The sequence below is a fragment of the Mastomys coucha genome, unplaced genomic scaffold (assembly GCF_008632895.1).
Source record: "Mastomys coucha isolate ucsf_1 unplaced genomic scaffold, UCSF_Mcou_1 pScaffold23, whole genome shotgun sequence".
Taxonomy (NCBI): Eukaryota; Metazoa; Chordata; class Mammalia; order Rodentia; family Muridae; genus Mastomys; species Mastomys coucha.
The window spans coordinates 59761199-59778466 of NW_022196906.1; the positions used below are offsets into that span (position 1 = coordinate 59761199).

Consider the following 17268-nt stretch of genomic DNA (forward strand, 5'->3'; position numbering starts at 1 on the left):
ATTTAAAGGATGTTTCCTGAGCTAAATCTGAAGGGCAACTAGGACTTAGTTGCCCAGACAGGTAAGGAAGGATGAGCCAGCATCCAGGCTGGGCTAGGGGATAGGACAGGTCAGACTCCAGAAAGTCCTGCTGATGTGGCTCCTTGTCTCACAGCTTGTGACCTGACCTGCCCCATGGGCCAGGTAAATGCTGACTGTGATGCCTGCATGTGCCAGGACTTCATGCTTCACGGGGCCATCTCCCTCCCCGGAGGTGGCCCAGCTCCAGGAGCCACTGTCTACCTGCTGGCCAAGGCACCAAAGATGCTGACCCAAACAGACAGCAGCGGAAGGTTCCGAGTTCCTGGCTTGTGTCCTGATGGCAAAACCATCCTGAAAATCACCAAGACCAAGTTTGCTCCAATTATGATCACAATGCCCAAGACTAGCCTGAAGTCAGCCACCATCAATGCAGAGTTTGTGAGGGCAGGTGATTACGTGTCCTGTGGTAGGAGGGGTTACAATGGGGGAGGGGGAGGGGGGTTTCTTTCCCATCTGAAGTGTAAAACGCAAAATCTTTACTGTGACCCACAGGCCTTCTACCCTCGGGCTTTCCCTAATTTCCCTTTCTCATTCCTGCTATGCAGAATCAATCTATTGTAGTCACAAAGGGCTTTGTCTGTGTCTCAAACAGAGACACACCCCTGCCTCGGGGGTTTTGTTCTTACTGTTTACTTAGTGCAGAGTATTCTTCTAGACATAGGTAGGTCCAGCACCCTAAGACATGAGGCCTTCCCTGACCTACTGTCTAAAATAGTCGGTCAATTACCATAAAGGTTTGTAGGTCACAGAGGAGCCTAGAAAGCTCAGACACAGTGCAGAAGAGTTATAAAAAGGTTCTGCAGGGGGTATGAGACCGTGAATTGCACTAGTAAAGCAATGACTTCTGTCCTTTGTAGCACTTAGTAGGGCTGGCATGAGGTCCCCCGAATTCTCCATTGACTCATCCAGATGCTACCAGAGAAATTTATGGGAGCAGGTCCCAGATGGAGGAGGTGGAGGAGTGGAATCCACTGGGGATCAGTTCCTTTGGGTGTATAGGGGAGGCCACTGGAGACAGGCAGGCGATGGGAAAAGCCGTGCAATTGAAATACCATCAAAGACCCTGAGGAATCAGGGCTCTCTAGAGCCTGTCGCAGAGTAAGAAAACCAAACACTTTTCTCATCTTCTCTCCCAGAGACTCCATACATTGTAATGAACCCTGAGATAAAAGCACGTCGGGCTGGGCAGAGCGTGTCTCTGTGCTGCAAGGCCACAGGGAAACCCAGTCCGGACAAGTACTTTTGGTGTGTATTCTGCCCGCTACCCTGCCCCAACTAGAGCTTGCTTGCCTTGTGTCTAGACTAAACAGTAGCAATGACTGACAGAATATGTATATATATATATATAGGCTACTGATACAAAGCTTGAATGGTGGCACTTACAAGTGGGGACCTGCAGGAATGATGTTGCTTAGGCAACCAGCCAGCCCTCTTACACCTCAAAGCTCAGCTCATTCTCCCAAAATGTCTCCCGACTTTAGGGTCCTAATATGCGTGTTCTTAGACCATACTGCAAGATTTCTCAGTTCCCCATGCAAGATCAGAATCCCCAGGGCTAGGAGTGAGTTCTTTATCCTTCCATAAGCAGTTAAAGCCACTAGGCTTATTTAGAGTGCCAACAGTTTTGGGAGATCAGCTGGAGATCACCACTCTTGTTTCACTGAGTGGGAAGTTGTAATTTAGAGAAGTGATCAGATTTGTCTAAAGATTCCCCATCAATTAAGAGGTGAGGCTGGGATTTAGAAGCAATTTCCCAACCCCCACACCCCAAATCAGGTGCTCTTGGACAAGCCAAGTGAAAGTGAACCATCCCCAACCCTTACTTCCTGACACATCTTATCCCCACCCTCCACCCCTGCGGCCCCGCCCCCTGGAGCTCCACCTCTGCATCTGCATCTTTACAGGTACCACAACAACACACTGCTGGACCCCTCCCTCTACAAGCATGAGACCAAGCTGGTGCTGAGGAACCTGCAGCAGGACCAAGCAGGGGAGTACTTCTGTAAGGCACAGAGCGATGCCGGGGCTGTGAAGTCCAAGGTCACCCAGCTCACTGTCATTGGTAAGCCCGTCTGGGTCTCAAGGGTCCCAGATCTGCAACAGGGCTGGCTGCATCACTGGGCAGGAAAAGCTTGGGGTGCCCCGTGATGTGCATAGTGCCAGGCTCTCTGATACGGTGAAGAGCTAAGTCTTGCTGCCACAGCACCATCATTTGAGGTGTGTGTGTGTGTGTGTGTGTGTGTGTGTGTGTGTGTGTGTAGAAATGTAAATAAAATTCAAGCTAGATGTGGGGCAGTGGTGGTACACGCCTTTAATCCCAGCATTTGGAAGGCAGGGGCAGGCAGATTTCTGAGTTTGAGGCTAGCCTGGTCTACAGAGTGAGTTCCAGGACAGCCAGGGCTATACAGAGAAACCCTGTCTCAAAAAAAAAAAAAAAAAAAAAAAAAAAAAAAAAAAAAAAAAATTCAAACAAGACAGAAACATGTGGGGCCTGGGGATATGACTCTGTTGGTAGAGTAATTGTCTAGCAAGAATGAAGCCCTTGGTTCAGTGCCCAACATTGCAAAAACCTAGCTTCCGAAGGTGCAAGTAGGGGTCAGAGGGTCAAGGTCAGCAATAGCTTTATAGTGAGTTTGAGACTAGCTTTGGCTACATGCGATCCTATCAACTTGCCCCTAAAGGACAGAAAATTGTAGCTAAAAATAAAGATGTAGATTTAATAGACAAGAAATAGATTCCTTCCAGGTGAATGCATGGTCGCACAGGTCTGCAACACCAGCATTTGGGAGACAGAGGGAGGATCAGGAATTCAAGGTCACCTTCTCTTTCATAGCCTTGAACTTATAGAGCTCTGCCTGCCCCTCTGCCTTGTTGGTTTTTTTGAAACAGGTTTTCTTGTAGCCCAGGCTGGCCTCAAACCCACTATATGGCCAAGAATGACCTTCTGACTTCACCTCACAAGTACTAGGATTATAAGCGTGTGTCACCATACCCAGTTAAGTCAGGGTTTCTGGAGCTAGAGAGATGGCTCAGAGGTTAAAAGAACTGACTACTCTTCCAGAGGACCCAAGTTGTATTCCTACATGGTGACTTACAACAATTTGCAACTCCAATCCCAAGAGATCCATTTTTCTGGACTCTATGGGTAATCTTCTGGCCTCTGTAGGCACCAGACATGAAAATGGTACACAGACATACACAGGCAAAATATCTATATACACGTAAAATAAAAACAAAAACAGGGTTTCTACCTACATTTCCTGGGATGTGTGAAAAAAAATCACTGAGTTGTAGGGAAGTGCCAGGCCCTGCAGGACACAGATCATGAATCAACCCCTTCTATTATATGCCAGCAACTCTTCCAATTTTGCTGGGGATTGAACTCAGGGCCTCTGGAAGAGCAGACTCAGTGTTCTTAACTACTGAGCCATCTCTCCAGCCCAAGGCACAGACTTGCAATCCCAGTATTTGAAAGGTAGAAGCAAGAGGATCATGAATTCAAGATCATCCTGGGCACACATTTAAAAGCAGTCTGGGACATCTGAGACCCCATCTCAACAAAACAAAAACAAAACAGAGAGGGGAAGGAAGAAAGGAAGGGAGAAGAGAGAGAGAGACTGAGAGAGAGGAGAGAGAGCCTACTGAGTTGAAGCACTCTGTGTAAGGCGTCATCTTACCCTGTAACATTCACACCATTTCTTCTTTAGCACATGATGAGACTCCTTGCAACCCAGCCCCAGAGAGCTACCTTATCCGGCTGCCCCATGATTGCTTCCAGAACGACACCAACTCCTTCTACTACGATGTAGGCCGCTGCCCGATCAAGACCTGTGCAGGTCAGCAGGACAATGGGATCCGGTGCCGAGATGCTGTGGAGAACTGCTGTGGCATCTCCAGAACAGAGGAGAGGGAGATCCAGTGCAGTGGGTACACACTGCCCACCAAGGTGGCCGTGGAGTGCAGCTGCCAACGTTGCACAGAGACACGGAGCATCATCCGGGGCCGGGTCACTGCTGCTGACAACGGGGAGCCCATGCGCTTTGGCCATGTGTACATGGGGAATAACCGTGTGAGCATGACTGGCTACAAAGGCACGTTCACCCTCCACATCCCCCAGGACACAGAGAGGCTGGTGCTCACATTTGTAGACAGGCTGCAGAAATTTGTCAACACTACCAAAGTGCTGCCCTTCAACAAGAAGGGGAGTGCAGTGTTCCACGAGATCAAGATGCTTCGGCAGAAAGAGCCCATCACGTTGGAAGCCATGGAAACCAACATTATCCCCCTGGGAGAGGTGACTGGTGAAGATCCTGTGGCTGAACTGGAGATTCCATCCAAAAGTTTCTATAGGCAGAATGGAGAGCCCTTCACCGGTAAAGTAAAGGCCAGCGTCACCTTCCTGGATCCTCGGAACATGTCTACAGCCACAGCTGCCCAAAGTGACCTGAACTTCATCAGCGATGAAGGAGACACCTTACCCCTTAGAACATACGGCATGTTTTCAGTGGACTTTAGAGATGAGGCCACTTCTGAGTCACTTAATGCTGGCAAGGTGAAGGTCCACCTTGACTCCACCCAGGTCAAAATGCCGGAGCACGTGCCGGCCATGAAACTCTGGTCGCTCAACCCGGACACAGGACTGTGGGAAGAGGAAGGCGATTTCAGATTTGAAAGCCAAAGGAGAAACAAGAGGGAAGAGAGAACCTTCCTAGTGGGCAATATGGAGATCCGCGAGAGAAGGCTCTTTAACCTGGACGTCCCTGAAAGCCGAAGGTGCTTTATCAAGGTGAGGACTTACCGGAGTGAGCGCTTCCTGCCCAGTGAGCAAATCCAGGGGGTTGTAGTCTCGGTGATCAATCTGGAGCCCAGATCTGGCTTCTCATCTAACCCCAGGGCCTGGGGCCGATTTGACAGTGTTATCACTGGGCCCAATGGGGCCTGCCTGCCTGCCTTCTGTGACGACCAGTCCCCTGATGCCTACTCTGTCTACGTCTTGGCAAGCCTTTCTGGAGAAGAACTGGAGGCAGTTGAGTCTTCTCCTAAATTCAACCCAAATGCAATTGGTGTCCCTCAGCCTTACCTTAACAAACTTAAATACCGTCGGACAGACCATGAGGATCCACGGGTTAAAAAGACGGCTTTCCAGATCAGTATGGCCAAGCCAAGGCCCAACTCAGCTGAGGAGAGCAATGGGCCCATCTATGCCTTTGAGAACCTTCGGGCATGTGAGGAGGCACCGCCCAGTGCCGCTCACTTCCGGTTCTATCAGATTGAGGGCGATCGCTATGACTATAACACAGTTCCTTTCAATGAAGATGACCCTATGAGCTGGACTGAAGACTACCTGGCATGGTGGCCCAAGCCAATGGAGTTCAGGGCCTGCTACATCAAGGTAAAGATTGTGGGGCCACTTGAGGTGAATGTCCGTTCCCGTAACATGGGAGGCACGCACCGGCAGACTGTGGGGAAGCTCTACGGGATCCGGGATGTGAAGAGCACGCGAGACAGAGACCAACCTAATGTCTCATCTGCCTGCCTGGAGTTCAAGTGCAGTGGAATGCTGTATGACCAAGACCGTGTAGACCGCACATTAGTGAAGGTCATCCCCCAGGGCAGCTGCCATCGAGCTAGTGTTAACTCTATGTTGCACGAGTATCTGGTCAACCACCTTCCCCTGGCAGTCAACAATGACACCAGCGAGTATACCATGCTGGCACCCCTGGACCCTCTAGGCCACAATTATGGTATCTATACTGTCACTGACCAGGACCCTCGTACAGCTAAGGAGATTGCTCTTGGCCGGTGCTTTGACGGCACTTCTGATGGCTCCTCCAGAATCATGAAGAGCAATGTGGGAGTCGCCCTGACCTTTAACTGTGCAGAAAGGCAGGTAGGCCGACAGAGTGCCTTCCAGTACCTCCAAAGCACACCGGCCCGGTCCCCAGCTACAGGCACTGGCCAAGGAAGAGTACCCTCCATGAGGCAACAACGGGCAAGCAGGGGTGGCCTACGCCGGCGTGGAAGCATGGCCCCTCTGAGATTTTCTGGTGTTGCTCAACAACCTCTGAGCAACTAAGTCTTGTGGTTCTTAGTCCTCTCTGTCCACCTCATGTGACAGCTGTCCTGAGACTGATGCACACACTGTCACTTGTTAATTTAAACATATCTGGTTTGGTGCAGTTGTCTTCTTTGTGCCTTTACTTCCTGTCTCTGTCTTGTGATACTGATTGGCACAGGGCCCCCAAGATGACAAAACAAAGATCTTCCCTTGAAAAAGGAACAAAAGGAATTGGTAACCAACTGTTGCCAGCTTTGGCTGAAAACACACTTCTTATTGTATGGTTTTGCCAACCTTTACACTAATGATAGTCTAATACTGAGGCTTAAGTGAACAATAATAAAACATATTTCTTGGTCATGTTCCACAAGATGTAAGCAAAGCCTCTGTCACAGTCCATATATATATAAATGGTGGTGAATAAGGAAATAAACAATATTTTTATGTGAGAGGCAATAAGCATTTATTTCTTTGGGGAATTTGGAACTCTGATGTCCATGCACATTTTTGTTTTGTTTTGTTTTGTTTTGAGGCTGGGTTTCTCTGTGTTGCCCTGGCTGTTCTGGAACTTGCTTTGTAGACCACCAGGCTGACCTGGAACTCACAGTGATCCCACCAAAGGTTCTTTGTTTTTAACATGTGTGCGTGTGTGCGTGTGTGTGAATTTATTTTCATCACGTGTATGCAGGTGCCCAAGGAAGCTCGAGGGCATCAGAGCCCCTGGAACTGAAGCCAGAGGTGTTTTTAAGCCATCTGATGTGGGTTCTGGGAGCAGACCCAGGTTCTTCAGCAAGGATAATAAGTGCTCTTAATCACTGAGGCTTCTCTCCAGCCTCTAAAGGCACTGTTATCCCAACAATTCTGGGAAGGATATCTCCTAGCAACCACGATTCCTTTGGGTTGTTAATTGTGTGTTTTTCTCTTTTGAGATAGAGTTTCTAGTAGTGAAGTCTGGTCTCAAACTCATTATAAAGGTTAGGATGACCTTGAACTCCTGGTATTTCTGCCTTCATCTCCCAAGTGCTGGAGTTAGGGACAAACACCACTGCACCTAGCTTTATGTGGTGCTGGGATCAAACCCAGGATTTTATGCATGCTGGGCAAGCCCTCCCCAGACTTAGCTCCGTTCCCCAGTCCTGTATGTGTGTTCCTTTACATTTGCTGTTGTTCTTGCTAGGAGCCCAGCAAAGCCAGGGTGGATATCCATAAACGCGCATCCTGTGCTTTGACTCTGAGCCCGCCATGTTGTCCTTCACCTTTTAAATTACACCAGATGCTCTGAGCACAGGGGCTCTAGAAAATGGGACCAAGGTGATATGAGGTCCAGTGTCCCAAAGTTACAGGGCTGGGCACCTCCAGCTGGTGCATTTGTTCTCTTAGCTCATATTTTCCATTTTCAGAGAAAAGCAGAGATTCCTGGAGTTATGACCCTGTTCTGGGCTCCTGAGCAAGGCTTAAAACATGTCCCAGTTTTTGTCTCTTTTTTCCAGCAAGAAGGAGATTATACAATAGCTGGCCTAGGGTTCTGGCCAAGCGGTCCTTTGGCTTCTCCCAATTCTGTTGTCTCCTCCAGCTGGTCTGGCTGACCTTGCTTCCAAATGACAGGCTTTCTCTTTCTTTGCGTTCAAGCCTTCTACAGACACCCTGCTTTTCCACACTGCAGGCCTCTGCTGTGGGTAACACCTGTAACTGGAGTGAAACAACTGGTCTACAGGGACAGGATTCAGTTTTGGTTCAAAGGGTTTTAAATAGTAAACCAAGGGCCAGTAGGTGGCGCCAGAGCAACCCTAGAGCATCAGCAGTTGGCAGGGGAGGGCAGCACAGTAGTCTGTAAGTATCTCAGCATTAGGGAGACCGAGGCTGGAGAATCAGGAACTCAAGGACATCCTAAGCTTCAAAGTAAGTTCGAGGCTAACGTGGGCACATAAGCTCCTGCCTAAAAAATCAAAACCAAACAACCAAACAACCAGGAGATGGGAACAGAGTTGAGATGGGATGGTTTTCTATCTTTTTCTACTGACTACTCCAAAACTGTCAGGAAACAGGTCAGGGAGAGCTGGAGGAAGACAGGGCACCATTTTTTATCAGAACAAAAATCTTGCCATTTTTCCCTGGTCAGTCTGAGTTTCTTGGCCACCACCCTGTTGTGCTGGATTCGCTCTCTCAGATCGGCATCTGCCTAGCTCCCGTGAGTGCAGTTTATAATCAACTAGAAATGCCTCTGGCATGCACAAGGTCCCAGGTTCCTTCCCCAGCACAACCAAACAAGCAAACACAGAACAGCCACTGACTCATGGCTTGGTCCTTTCCACTGACGAGTCTGCTTATTTTCTAATGTTCACCTCAGGAAAGCCCTCAGTTTTCATTCTCAGCCAGTGTTGTGCTGGCTGACCACTCAGTACCGAGTGAATTTTACCAGGGTATATGTGGCTGGCAGTAGGAACAAGCATGCCAGACCGGGGTTTCTTTCAAGGAGCCCTTGTTCTGCAGGGCGATGAAAGTTCTGGCCAGATGGGCAAGGGATTCAGCAGTGACAGACAGACACGACACAAGAAGTGTGTTATCTGAATGTATTTTTACAAATTAAGAATCAGGCTTATATAGTATACAGAAACAGGGCGAATGTCAGAGATCACTTAGGCAGGTAGCAGTCACAAAGTAAAATCAAATAGCCAGGTGTAAATGATTTCTTTGGAAGAACAATAGTGCTCTTCCCCGCTGGGCTATCTTGGCAGCCCTAAGCAAACTCTCTTGTGGTCAGAAGCAGGTAAGCACCAGGAGATCCCATTCTAGCAGCTCCTGGGAATGGTTTGGCTTGTAACACAAACATTAGTTCAGGAAGCTTTTCGAGGACTACTCTCTAGTTTGTAAAGCAATTCTGCCTTGTGTGGTATTGCTCTTAGAGTTCTACCTATGTTTACAGATAGCAATAGTGTTTGACTACTATCTCTAACTCTAGAGACGCCCTGTCTGATAAGGTAGCTTCCTTGTGGGAATCAGGAGGCAATAATGCCTGACCTTTATTGCTAATTCTAGGGACTTCCTGTCTGCTAAGGCAGCATCCCTTGTAAAAATTCCAAGCTAATAACAGCTAGGAAATCAATTAGGATCATTGAAACACTGTGGAGGCCTGGAAACAATGTTAAATCTCAGTTTTAGCTATAACGAAATATTTCTTAGGGCATCTTTATGCCTGAATAAAGAAAGCATGCAGATTTCTCCATAGACTTTAGCAGAGACCAATCTGGAACACATCTGAGTTAGGAGATGCCAACGACTGACTGAATACCTAGGAGGCACAAACTCCCTTTGAAGTCATAACGCCCCTTGTCCATAATCAGGCTTTTAATCCTGATACTGTAGACCTACTGGGGTAGACAAGTGAGCGCGGCACAAGCATAGGCAGGAAGCTACCTAGAGGGGACAAGAACAGAATCTATGGGGCTTTAGAGAACTTAAGAGACAACACCCCATTTTATGCAGTGCTGGGGATCAAACCCAGAGCTCTGTGCATGTTAGGCACCACACCATAAGAGCTACACCCGTCTTTGAGCCATTTTGACTCAGTTCTCATATATAGTAGAAGGATGAATCTTACTTCATTCTTTTGCATGTGGTTGTCCTGCAGACCTGGCACCATTTGGTGAAAAACTCGTTATTGAAGAGTCTTGGCAGCTCTGATGAAAATCAGTTGACTGTAAATGACCTTATCTATGAATTTGCCAGTCTATTCTTTTGCTTTATCTGTCTATTATAATCCTGCTGGCCTTCTTTGTAGCTGCAGTTTTGAAAGCAGGAGGCTGTGAATCCTCCAACTTTTGTTTTAATTATTTGGAATGCTTACTTTTAGTTATTTGGAATGCTTCAGCTTGAAAACATTTTCACCTAGTATCTGTGCCCTTTAAATTTTTCAAAGCTAAGCCAGGCAGTGGTGGCACACACCTTTAATTCCAGCACTTGAGAGGCAGAGGCAGGTGGATTTCTGAGTTTGAGGCCAGCCTGGTCTACAGAGTGAGTTCCAGGACAGCCAGGGCTACATAGAGAAACCCTGTCTAAAAACAAAACAACAACAAAAACAAAACAAAACAAAACAAAAACCCAAAACCAAACCAACCAACAAAACAACAACAACAACAACAAAAAAAAAAAACCCAAAACCAAAACCAAACAAACAGACAACAAAAAACACCCCCCAAACAAAAATCAAACAAATGTCTCCTGCAACTATCCTCATGCTATCCTTGTAAGATTTGTGACTCTGGAGTTCCACTGGGTTAGCTTCAACTACTTCCTCTTTCACAGACTCCAAGGGAAGTGTGGTAAGTTAGTGCCACCTGCTGACCATCTCTCTAAAAACAGCAGGACGATAGAGCTCCCTGCCTCCCTTTCTGAGGTTATCTTCCACCCAAAGCACTGCCACTGGAGGGTGGGGAGTGCTTTCCCTACTCTCCTTCATCTCTAACACAAGGATGAACAATGACTCTGGTAGGAAAAAGCCTAAAGAGAGACCTTAGAAAACACAGGCTTGTATCATCATAGTGGAGACACATCCTACTGCAAATAAGCCTTAGAATTCCATAGTTCTAGCAATAGAAAATAGATTCCTGGGGTTAGAAAGTTATCTCAGCAGTTGAGAGTATTGACTACTCTTTCAGAGGACCTGGGTTCAATTCCCAGCACCCACATGGCAGCTCACAACTCTCTTTAATTCCTGTTCTGGGAATCGGACACTGTCATACAGACATACATGCAGGCAAAACATCAATGCACATAAAATAAAACTAAATAAAAATTCTTAGAAAACAGGTTCCTGTTTCTCAGGGATGTGGCTCAGTTTGTAGAGTGATTGCCTGACACACATGAAGCCCTTGGTTGTATTCCTAGCATCAAGTAAACCAGACATAGTAGCTATTGCCTGTAATTTCAGTACTTGGGAGGTAGAGGCAGGAAGATCAGAAGTTCAAGGCCATCCCCCATTGTACAGAGAGTTTGAGACCAGTCTGTGCTACCTGGAGCCCTGTCTCAAATAAATAAAATTATTTCTGAGTCCTAGTTTAGAGTATTTATCAAAACCCTTTGGGGCAGGGGCTTAAGTGTATTTAAATCAATACCTGCATGCTTCTTCTCTTGATATGGGAGCTTGCTTTGTGGTCCTGGCTGACCTTAGACTTTCAGGCCTTTTGTCTCTATTCACCCAGTAGTGGGATTACAGGGGTGTGTGCATGTGCATGTGTGTGTGTAACTGTATTCCAAGTGTGTATAGGTATCTTTAGATGTCAGAATAGGGTGTTGATCTCCTGGAGCTGAAGTTATAATAAGCAGCTGCAAGCTGACTGACTGGATGCTGGGAACTGAACTCAGGTCTTCTGAAATGGGAATCACTCTTAATCACTGAATCACACCCCCAGGGGGTAATTTTCAGAGAAGACTGGTAGGTCACCATTTTAATGAAACAGTAGAGCTTTAATCCTTGAAGTGACATATTTCTGGGTAAGGGGTAGAGATTCTTCTGCAAACCCTAAAACCTCACTATCATTTGAAGAGGGAAATGGGGAAGAAATGGGGAACTCACATGGGACACTTATGTCTGAACCCTGGGTCAGTTAGCTTGGGCCAGTCAAACTCAGGAGCTGCCAATTGCAACATATAGATGTGAAAACACTCTCATTTTCCGGTGTATGTGTGGTGTGATGTGCATGTGTGTGCATGTTTATATAGGTGTAGATGCACATGTAGCACCCCCCCTCCTCAATTGACACCATGAGTCTTCCTCAATTGCTTTTTACCTTGTTCATCGAGGCGGGGGTCCTTACTTGAACCCAGAGCTTTTTGATAAGGCTCATCTGGCTAGCCAATTTTAACTGCAGAGCTACCTCACTTGTTTTCCTGAGACATAACCTCACTCATAGCCCAAGCTAGCCTGAACCCAATATGTAGCCCAGGTTGGCATCCAAGTGATGGCAGTGCTTCCAACTCAGTCTCCCAAGGGCTTGGATTACAGGCAGGAACCACTACACCTGACTCTAAAGGTTTTTAAAATTGTAAAGTTCTGATGGTGGCTCACATCACCTACAGATGCAAATCCTTATCTTGGTGTATATATATGTTCACAAGTTGCAGTCTATGCATGCATGCATGCACACTGGTGTGTTTGTGAAGGCCAAAGACTGACTTCAGATGTCTTCACACTTGCTGTTATTTTTTTTCTACAGGAACCCTAATTGAACCTGGAGGTTCACTTAGGAATTTTGGGCTGAGGAGATAGCTCGCTATAACCAGTTTTAATATTAAAACCTGCTGTGGCTGCTGTGCCTGTGATACCAGTGCTGGGGGATGGGGGAGGCCAGAGACAGAAGGATTACTAGCCCATGAGCCCTGCTCCCAGGTTCAATGATAGAGTCTGCCTCCAGGGAATATGGAGGCTAGTAAAGACACCCAATATTCTCCTCTGGTTTATGCACATGTGTGTGCATGTGCACATGCCATGTACAACACACCTTCCCACACACATACTAAAAGGTCTTTATTTAAAAAACAACAGTGGCCGGGCGATGGTGGTGCACACCTTTAATCCCAGCACTTGGGAGGCAGAGGCAGGTGGATTTCTGAGTTTGAGGCCAGCCTGGTCTACAGAGTGAGTTCCAGGACAGTCAGGGCTATATAGAGAAACCCTGTCTTGAGAAAAACAAAACAAACAAACAAACAAAAAAAAGACAACAGTGATTCTAGAAAAGCATGTGTGCTGGACAGTTTTATGCCAACTTGACACAAGCTAATGTCATCTGAGAAGAGAGAGCCTCAAGTGAAGAAATGCCTCCGTAAGATCTGGCCATAGCAAGCCTGTAGGGCATTTTCTTAATTAGTGGTTGATGGGGAAGAGAGTTGTCCATTATGGCTAGACTTTCCCTGGGCTAGTTCTTGGGTTCTCTAAGAAAGCAAGCTGAGCAAGCCATGGGGGGCAAGGCAGTAAGCAGCACCCCTCTATGGCCTCTGCATCAGCTCTTGCCTTCAGGTGCCTGTCCTGTTTGAGTTCCTGTCCTGACTTCCTTTGACTACAGTGTGGAAGTGTAACCCTTTCCTCCCCAACTTGCTTTGGTCATGGTGCCTCATCACAGCAGTAGTATCCCTAAGACTGTATGGCTCTCTGAGAGAAAGCAGGACTAGCATTTTTGGTGAAAGAGAAGGGGGAATTTAAAAACAATACTTGTATGCAGTGAGATGTATGGAGATCAGAGAGCACATCTTCCAGGAGTCAGTTCTCAACTTCTACAATGTGGGTCCTAGGGACTGAACTCAAGCCATCATCTGTCTTGGTAGCAAGTACTTTTACTCACTGAGCCATCTTGCTTGTTCTGAGCAGTACAGTTTTTAAACCAGAAGACTTGGGCTGTATTCTGTGTCTCTTTCTGATCCTGGTCAAATATATCTACCTTAAAAAAAAAAAAAACATTTGGAGGCTAGAGTACTGACTCTAAGAGTACTGACTAAGAGTGCTCTTCCAAAGGTCCTGAGTTCAAATCCCAGCAACCACATGGTGGCTCACAACCATCTGTAATGAGATTTGATGCCCTCTTCTGGAGTGTCTGAAGACAGCTACAAAGTGCTTACATATAATAATAAAAAAAATTAACCCCTCCAAAAAACCCATTTATTTATTTATTTATTTATTTATTTGCGTGTGTGTGTGGGGGGGGGGGAAGGAACACACAACACTCTGCCTGTGGAGGTCAGAGCTCAGCTTTTAGAGGACAACACTGTCCTCTCCTTCCATGTGGCATGTGGGTGCCAGGGCTTGCACTCAGGGAGTCAGGCTTTGAGGCATACCTTTACCTACTTTCTAATCTGAAAAAAAAAAAACCCTCATTCTTGTGATCTGCTGACTCTAACCTATACAAATATTTTTTCACAGTAACTCATAGTATCCTCAATTCTAGGAGATGGAAAAACTGAGTTTTATGCAAGAAGACATACAAAGCTCTGTTCCTTCAGCTCTGTAGTTCACAGAAGATAAATAACTCAAGATAAGGACTCAGCGGCTCCATTAAAACTATTTGAGCCGGAAAATTGCACTTGACTTTCTTTTTTAAGCATCATTAACCTGTCAGAAAGGAGCGAAAGTAGGTGTAATGTAGAAGAACATTGTTTCAAAGAGCTGATAAGATGTGACCAATGCTATTTCTATTTCCTGATAGAAAATCCATTTTCATCTCAGGAAAAAAATCCTAAATGGCCCCATGGTTAACAATGAAAAACTTGAGAGGATGCCCTGGTAAGAACACGACCAGAGGTCATTTGTGATGTGCCAAGTGGGACAGAAGTCACAATATGCCTCCGGGACTCCATTACTCTCTCTTCAGACCCTGAGTTCTGCTCTATCTCATAGCTACTTAACCATAACCCCCAAGCAAGGGCCCGTCCCAATCTGTTAATATCAGGTCACAAAGTGTACACATATAAATGGAGCACGCACCTTTATTAAAAGCTAAACAGTCCGTGAAAAACGATGTTTACAGTTTCCAACATTGAGGTTATTTTAAACACAGCACCCATTGGTATTATATATATTGCCAGTCTGTGAGTCCGGTGTACAGAGAAGGCAGATGAAGGCATAAAATGCTCTGTAACTGGAGTTTTTGTTGGGAACCAAAATAGGTTCAGAAACAATATTGAAGAAAAAAAAGTGTTCTTTACTGCTGAGTTATGTCATCAGGGATCCCTCAGTCTCTTTCATTTTTATGACAGGGTCACCTCACTATATAGCTCTGGCTGTCCTGGAACTCACTATATAGACCAGATTGGACTAGAACTCACAGAGATCACAAGATCCTTGGTGCTGGGGTTCACCATCACATCAGTTATATAAGTCCCCCAGTTTGAGCAACATTTACAAAGTATTCCTTCTATAGCTCTATGAGGTAAAACCAACGAAGAGCTTTGTATGACGTCAGTGTCTCAAAACTAGGCTTCTTGGATGCTGATCCCAATAGTCCAGACCTTCTGACACACAGAGCCATTTTAGAGGACAAATTGAAACTTCCAAATTTGCTTTGCCATATGAGGAAACTTTCCCTGGCCTAAAGCCAGACCCACATAACCCTTGTTCACATTGATGAGACAATTTAACCAGGGTGGTGTGTTTTGTATTTTCTAGGGCAAAGTCTACACTATGCTAATTGGGCAACCACTGGGAATCCCTTCCTGGACACTGAGATTAACTGTTATAAGAGTTTATAAAATCTGTCTCCTAATCTTCTCCTTCACGAAACGTAGCTCTAGCTGGAGTGGAACTTGGGGTTTTCCTGATTCTGCCTACAAGGGCTGGACTGCAAGTGTGTATCACACCCAGCTTTTCCTTTGTTTCCAGATAGGGTCTTACTGTGTGTAGCTCTGGCTGGTTGAAACTCACTGTGTCTAGCCTCAAACTCAAGAGATCCACCAGCCTCTGCCTCCTGAGTGCTAAAATTAAAGGTGTGCACCACCATACCCAATAATTTTTGTTTTTGAGACATAGTCTTATGTAGCCCAGGTTGACTTTGAACTCCTGATCCTCCTATTCCCACCCAAGTACTGAGATTATAGGTGTAGATTATCCTGTCCATCCTGGTTGGTCCTTGGCCTTAAAAATGATTATTTTATTTTTAATTGTGTGTCTGTGGCTATGTACATGGGAGTGCAGAGGCATTGAACCATCCTGGAGCTAGGGTTATAGGTTGACAGCTGCTTGACATGGGTGCTAGGGACAAAACTAGATCCTGCAGAGCCATCTCTCCAGCCCCATCATATTTTTAATGTTTTAATTGCTACATTTATTTATTCACTATAGGGGGGTATGAGAAGAGACATACTGTGGAGATCAGAGGGCGGCTTCTGAGAGCTGGTTCTTTTTAGCATGTGGATCTTGAGGATTAAACTCAGATCACAAAGCTTGGTAGCAAATGTGATTACCCACTGAGCCATCTTAAAAGCCTACAATTCTTAGGTTTAATTTTTTGTTTGTTTTTTTGTTTGTTTTTTGTTTGTTTTGGTTTGGTTTTTTTTCTCGAGACAGGGTTTCTCTGTGTAGCCTTGGCTGTCCTGGAACTCACTCTGTAGACCAGGCTGGCCTCGAACTCAGAAATCTGCCTGCCTCTGCCTCCCAAGTGCTGGGATTAAAGGAGTGCGTCACCACCGCCCGGCGATTCTTGGTTTTTAAGTTATTAGTTCTAATGAAAATGAAGTTTGATATGTCAGCTTTGAATGTTTTGAGGGATTTATTGGCATTTTTTGTTTTGTAGCCTAGTTCTGGTTACTTTGAGCTTTTTGTAGTTGTTTCTCTTATCAGAAAAGTTTAGCAGAAAAGCTTCTGTCAAACATTAGGGATATTTTTTCCATTCACTACTTAAAACGTCATGCGTGTAGATGTCCATGTGCGTGCACATATGTGTGCAAGTATATGTGCGTGTGTGTATGTGTATCCGAAGGCCAGAGGATAGTTTCAGGCACTGTTCATTAGGAGCCATCCACTTTGGTTTTAATGTGATGTCTCCCATTGGCCTGGAGCTTGTGAGTAGGCAAGGCTGAGAATGCTCGCTTCTAAGCACATGCTGCCACACCCTGCTGCTTTACTGGCTCGTTTCTGTGGATTCTGAGGCTTGAACTGAAGTCCCCTTGCCTGTGTAGCATGATGGTTAATGTTAATTATCACCTTGACAGAATCTACAAATACTAGGAGACGGCCCATGAAAGCAAAAATATAACACTGCCAACAGATCTCTACCCACACAAGGAGACCAGGCGGATCTTGGTTTGTTTTAAAGACTTAAGTGGTTCTTCCAGTGAGCCCTTCCTTAGTAAGTTAATACCTGTGTACTAAAGGGCTATGATCCATGGAATATCTCACTGGGCTCATGAAAATGTAATCATATGGTAGAAATGTTGACAATTCAGGACCTGCTAGCACAGATGGGTAAAAAAAAAAAAAATTGTAGGGCTGGTGAGATGGGTCAGTGGGGAAGAGCATCGACTGCTCTTCGGAAGGTCATGAGTTCAAATCCCAGCAACCACATGGTGGCTCACAGCCACCCATAATGAACAGCCTGAAGACTGCTACAGTGTACTTAAATATAATAAATAAATCTTTTAAAAAAAAA

General features: G+C 45.9%; 1 protein-coding gene and 1 long non-coding RNA gene across 2 annotated transcripts in view; one reads left to right on the forward strand and one right to left on the reverse strand.

Annotated features, from left to right (window-relative positions):
• The window catches only part of LOC116072498, a 47437-nt gene extending 42456 nt beyond the window's left edge, over positions 1-4981 (reverse strand). Inside the window, exons 1-2 of the long non-coding RNA XR_004111487.1 lie at positions 4880-4981; positions 3759-4720 (exon numbers count right to left, since the gene is read on the reverse strand). This is a non-coding gene — a long non-coding RNA (uncharacterized LOC116072498). The remainder of the gene's footprint in view (positions 1-3758; positions 4721-4879) is intronic.
• Positions 1-6350, forward strand: part of Cilp (cartilage intermediate layer protein) — a 15617-nt gene extending 9267 nt beyond the window's left edge. The window contains exons 7-10 of the mRNA XM_031343963.1: positions 155-469; positions 1218-1326; positions 1986-2143; positions 3789-6350. Of these exons, the coding sequence (XP_031199823.1) occupies positions 155-469; positions 1218-1326; positions 1986-2143; positions 3789-6157 (2951 nt within the window). The 3' untranslated portion in view covers positions 6158-6350. The remainder of the gene's footprint in view (positions 1-154; positions 470-1217; positions 1327-1985; positions 2144-3788) is intronic.
• Positions 6351-17268: the final 10918 nt, after the last annotated feature.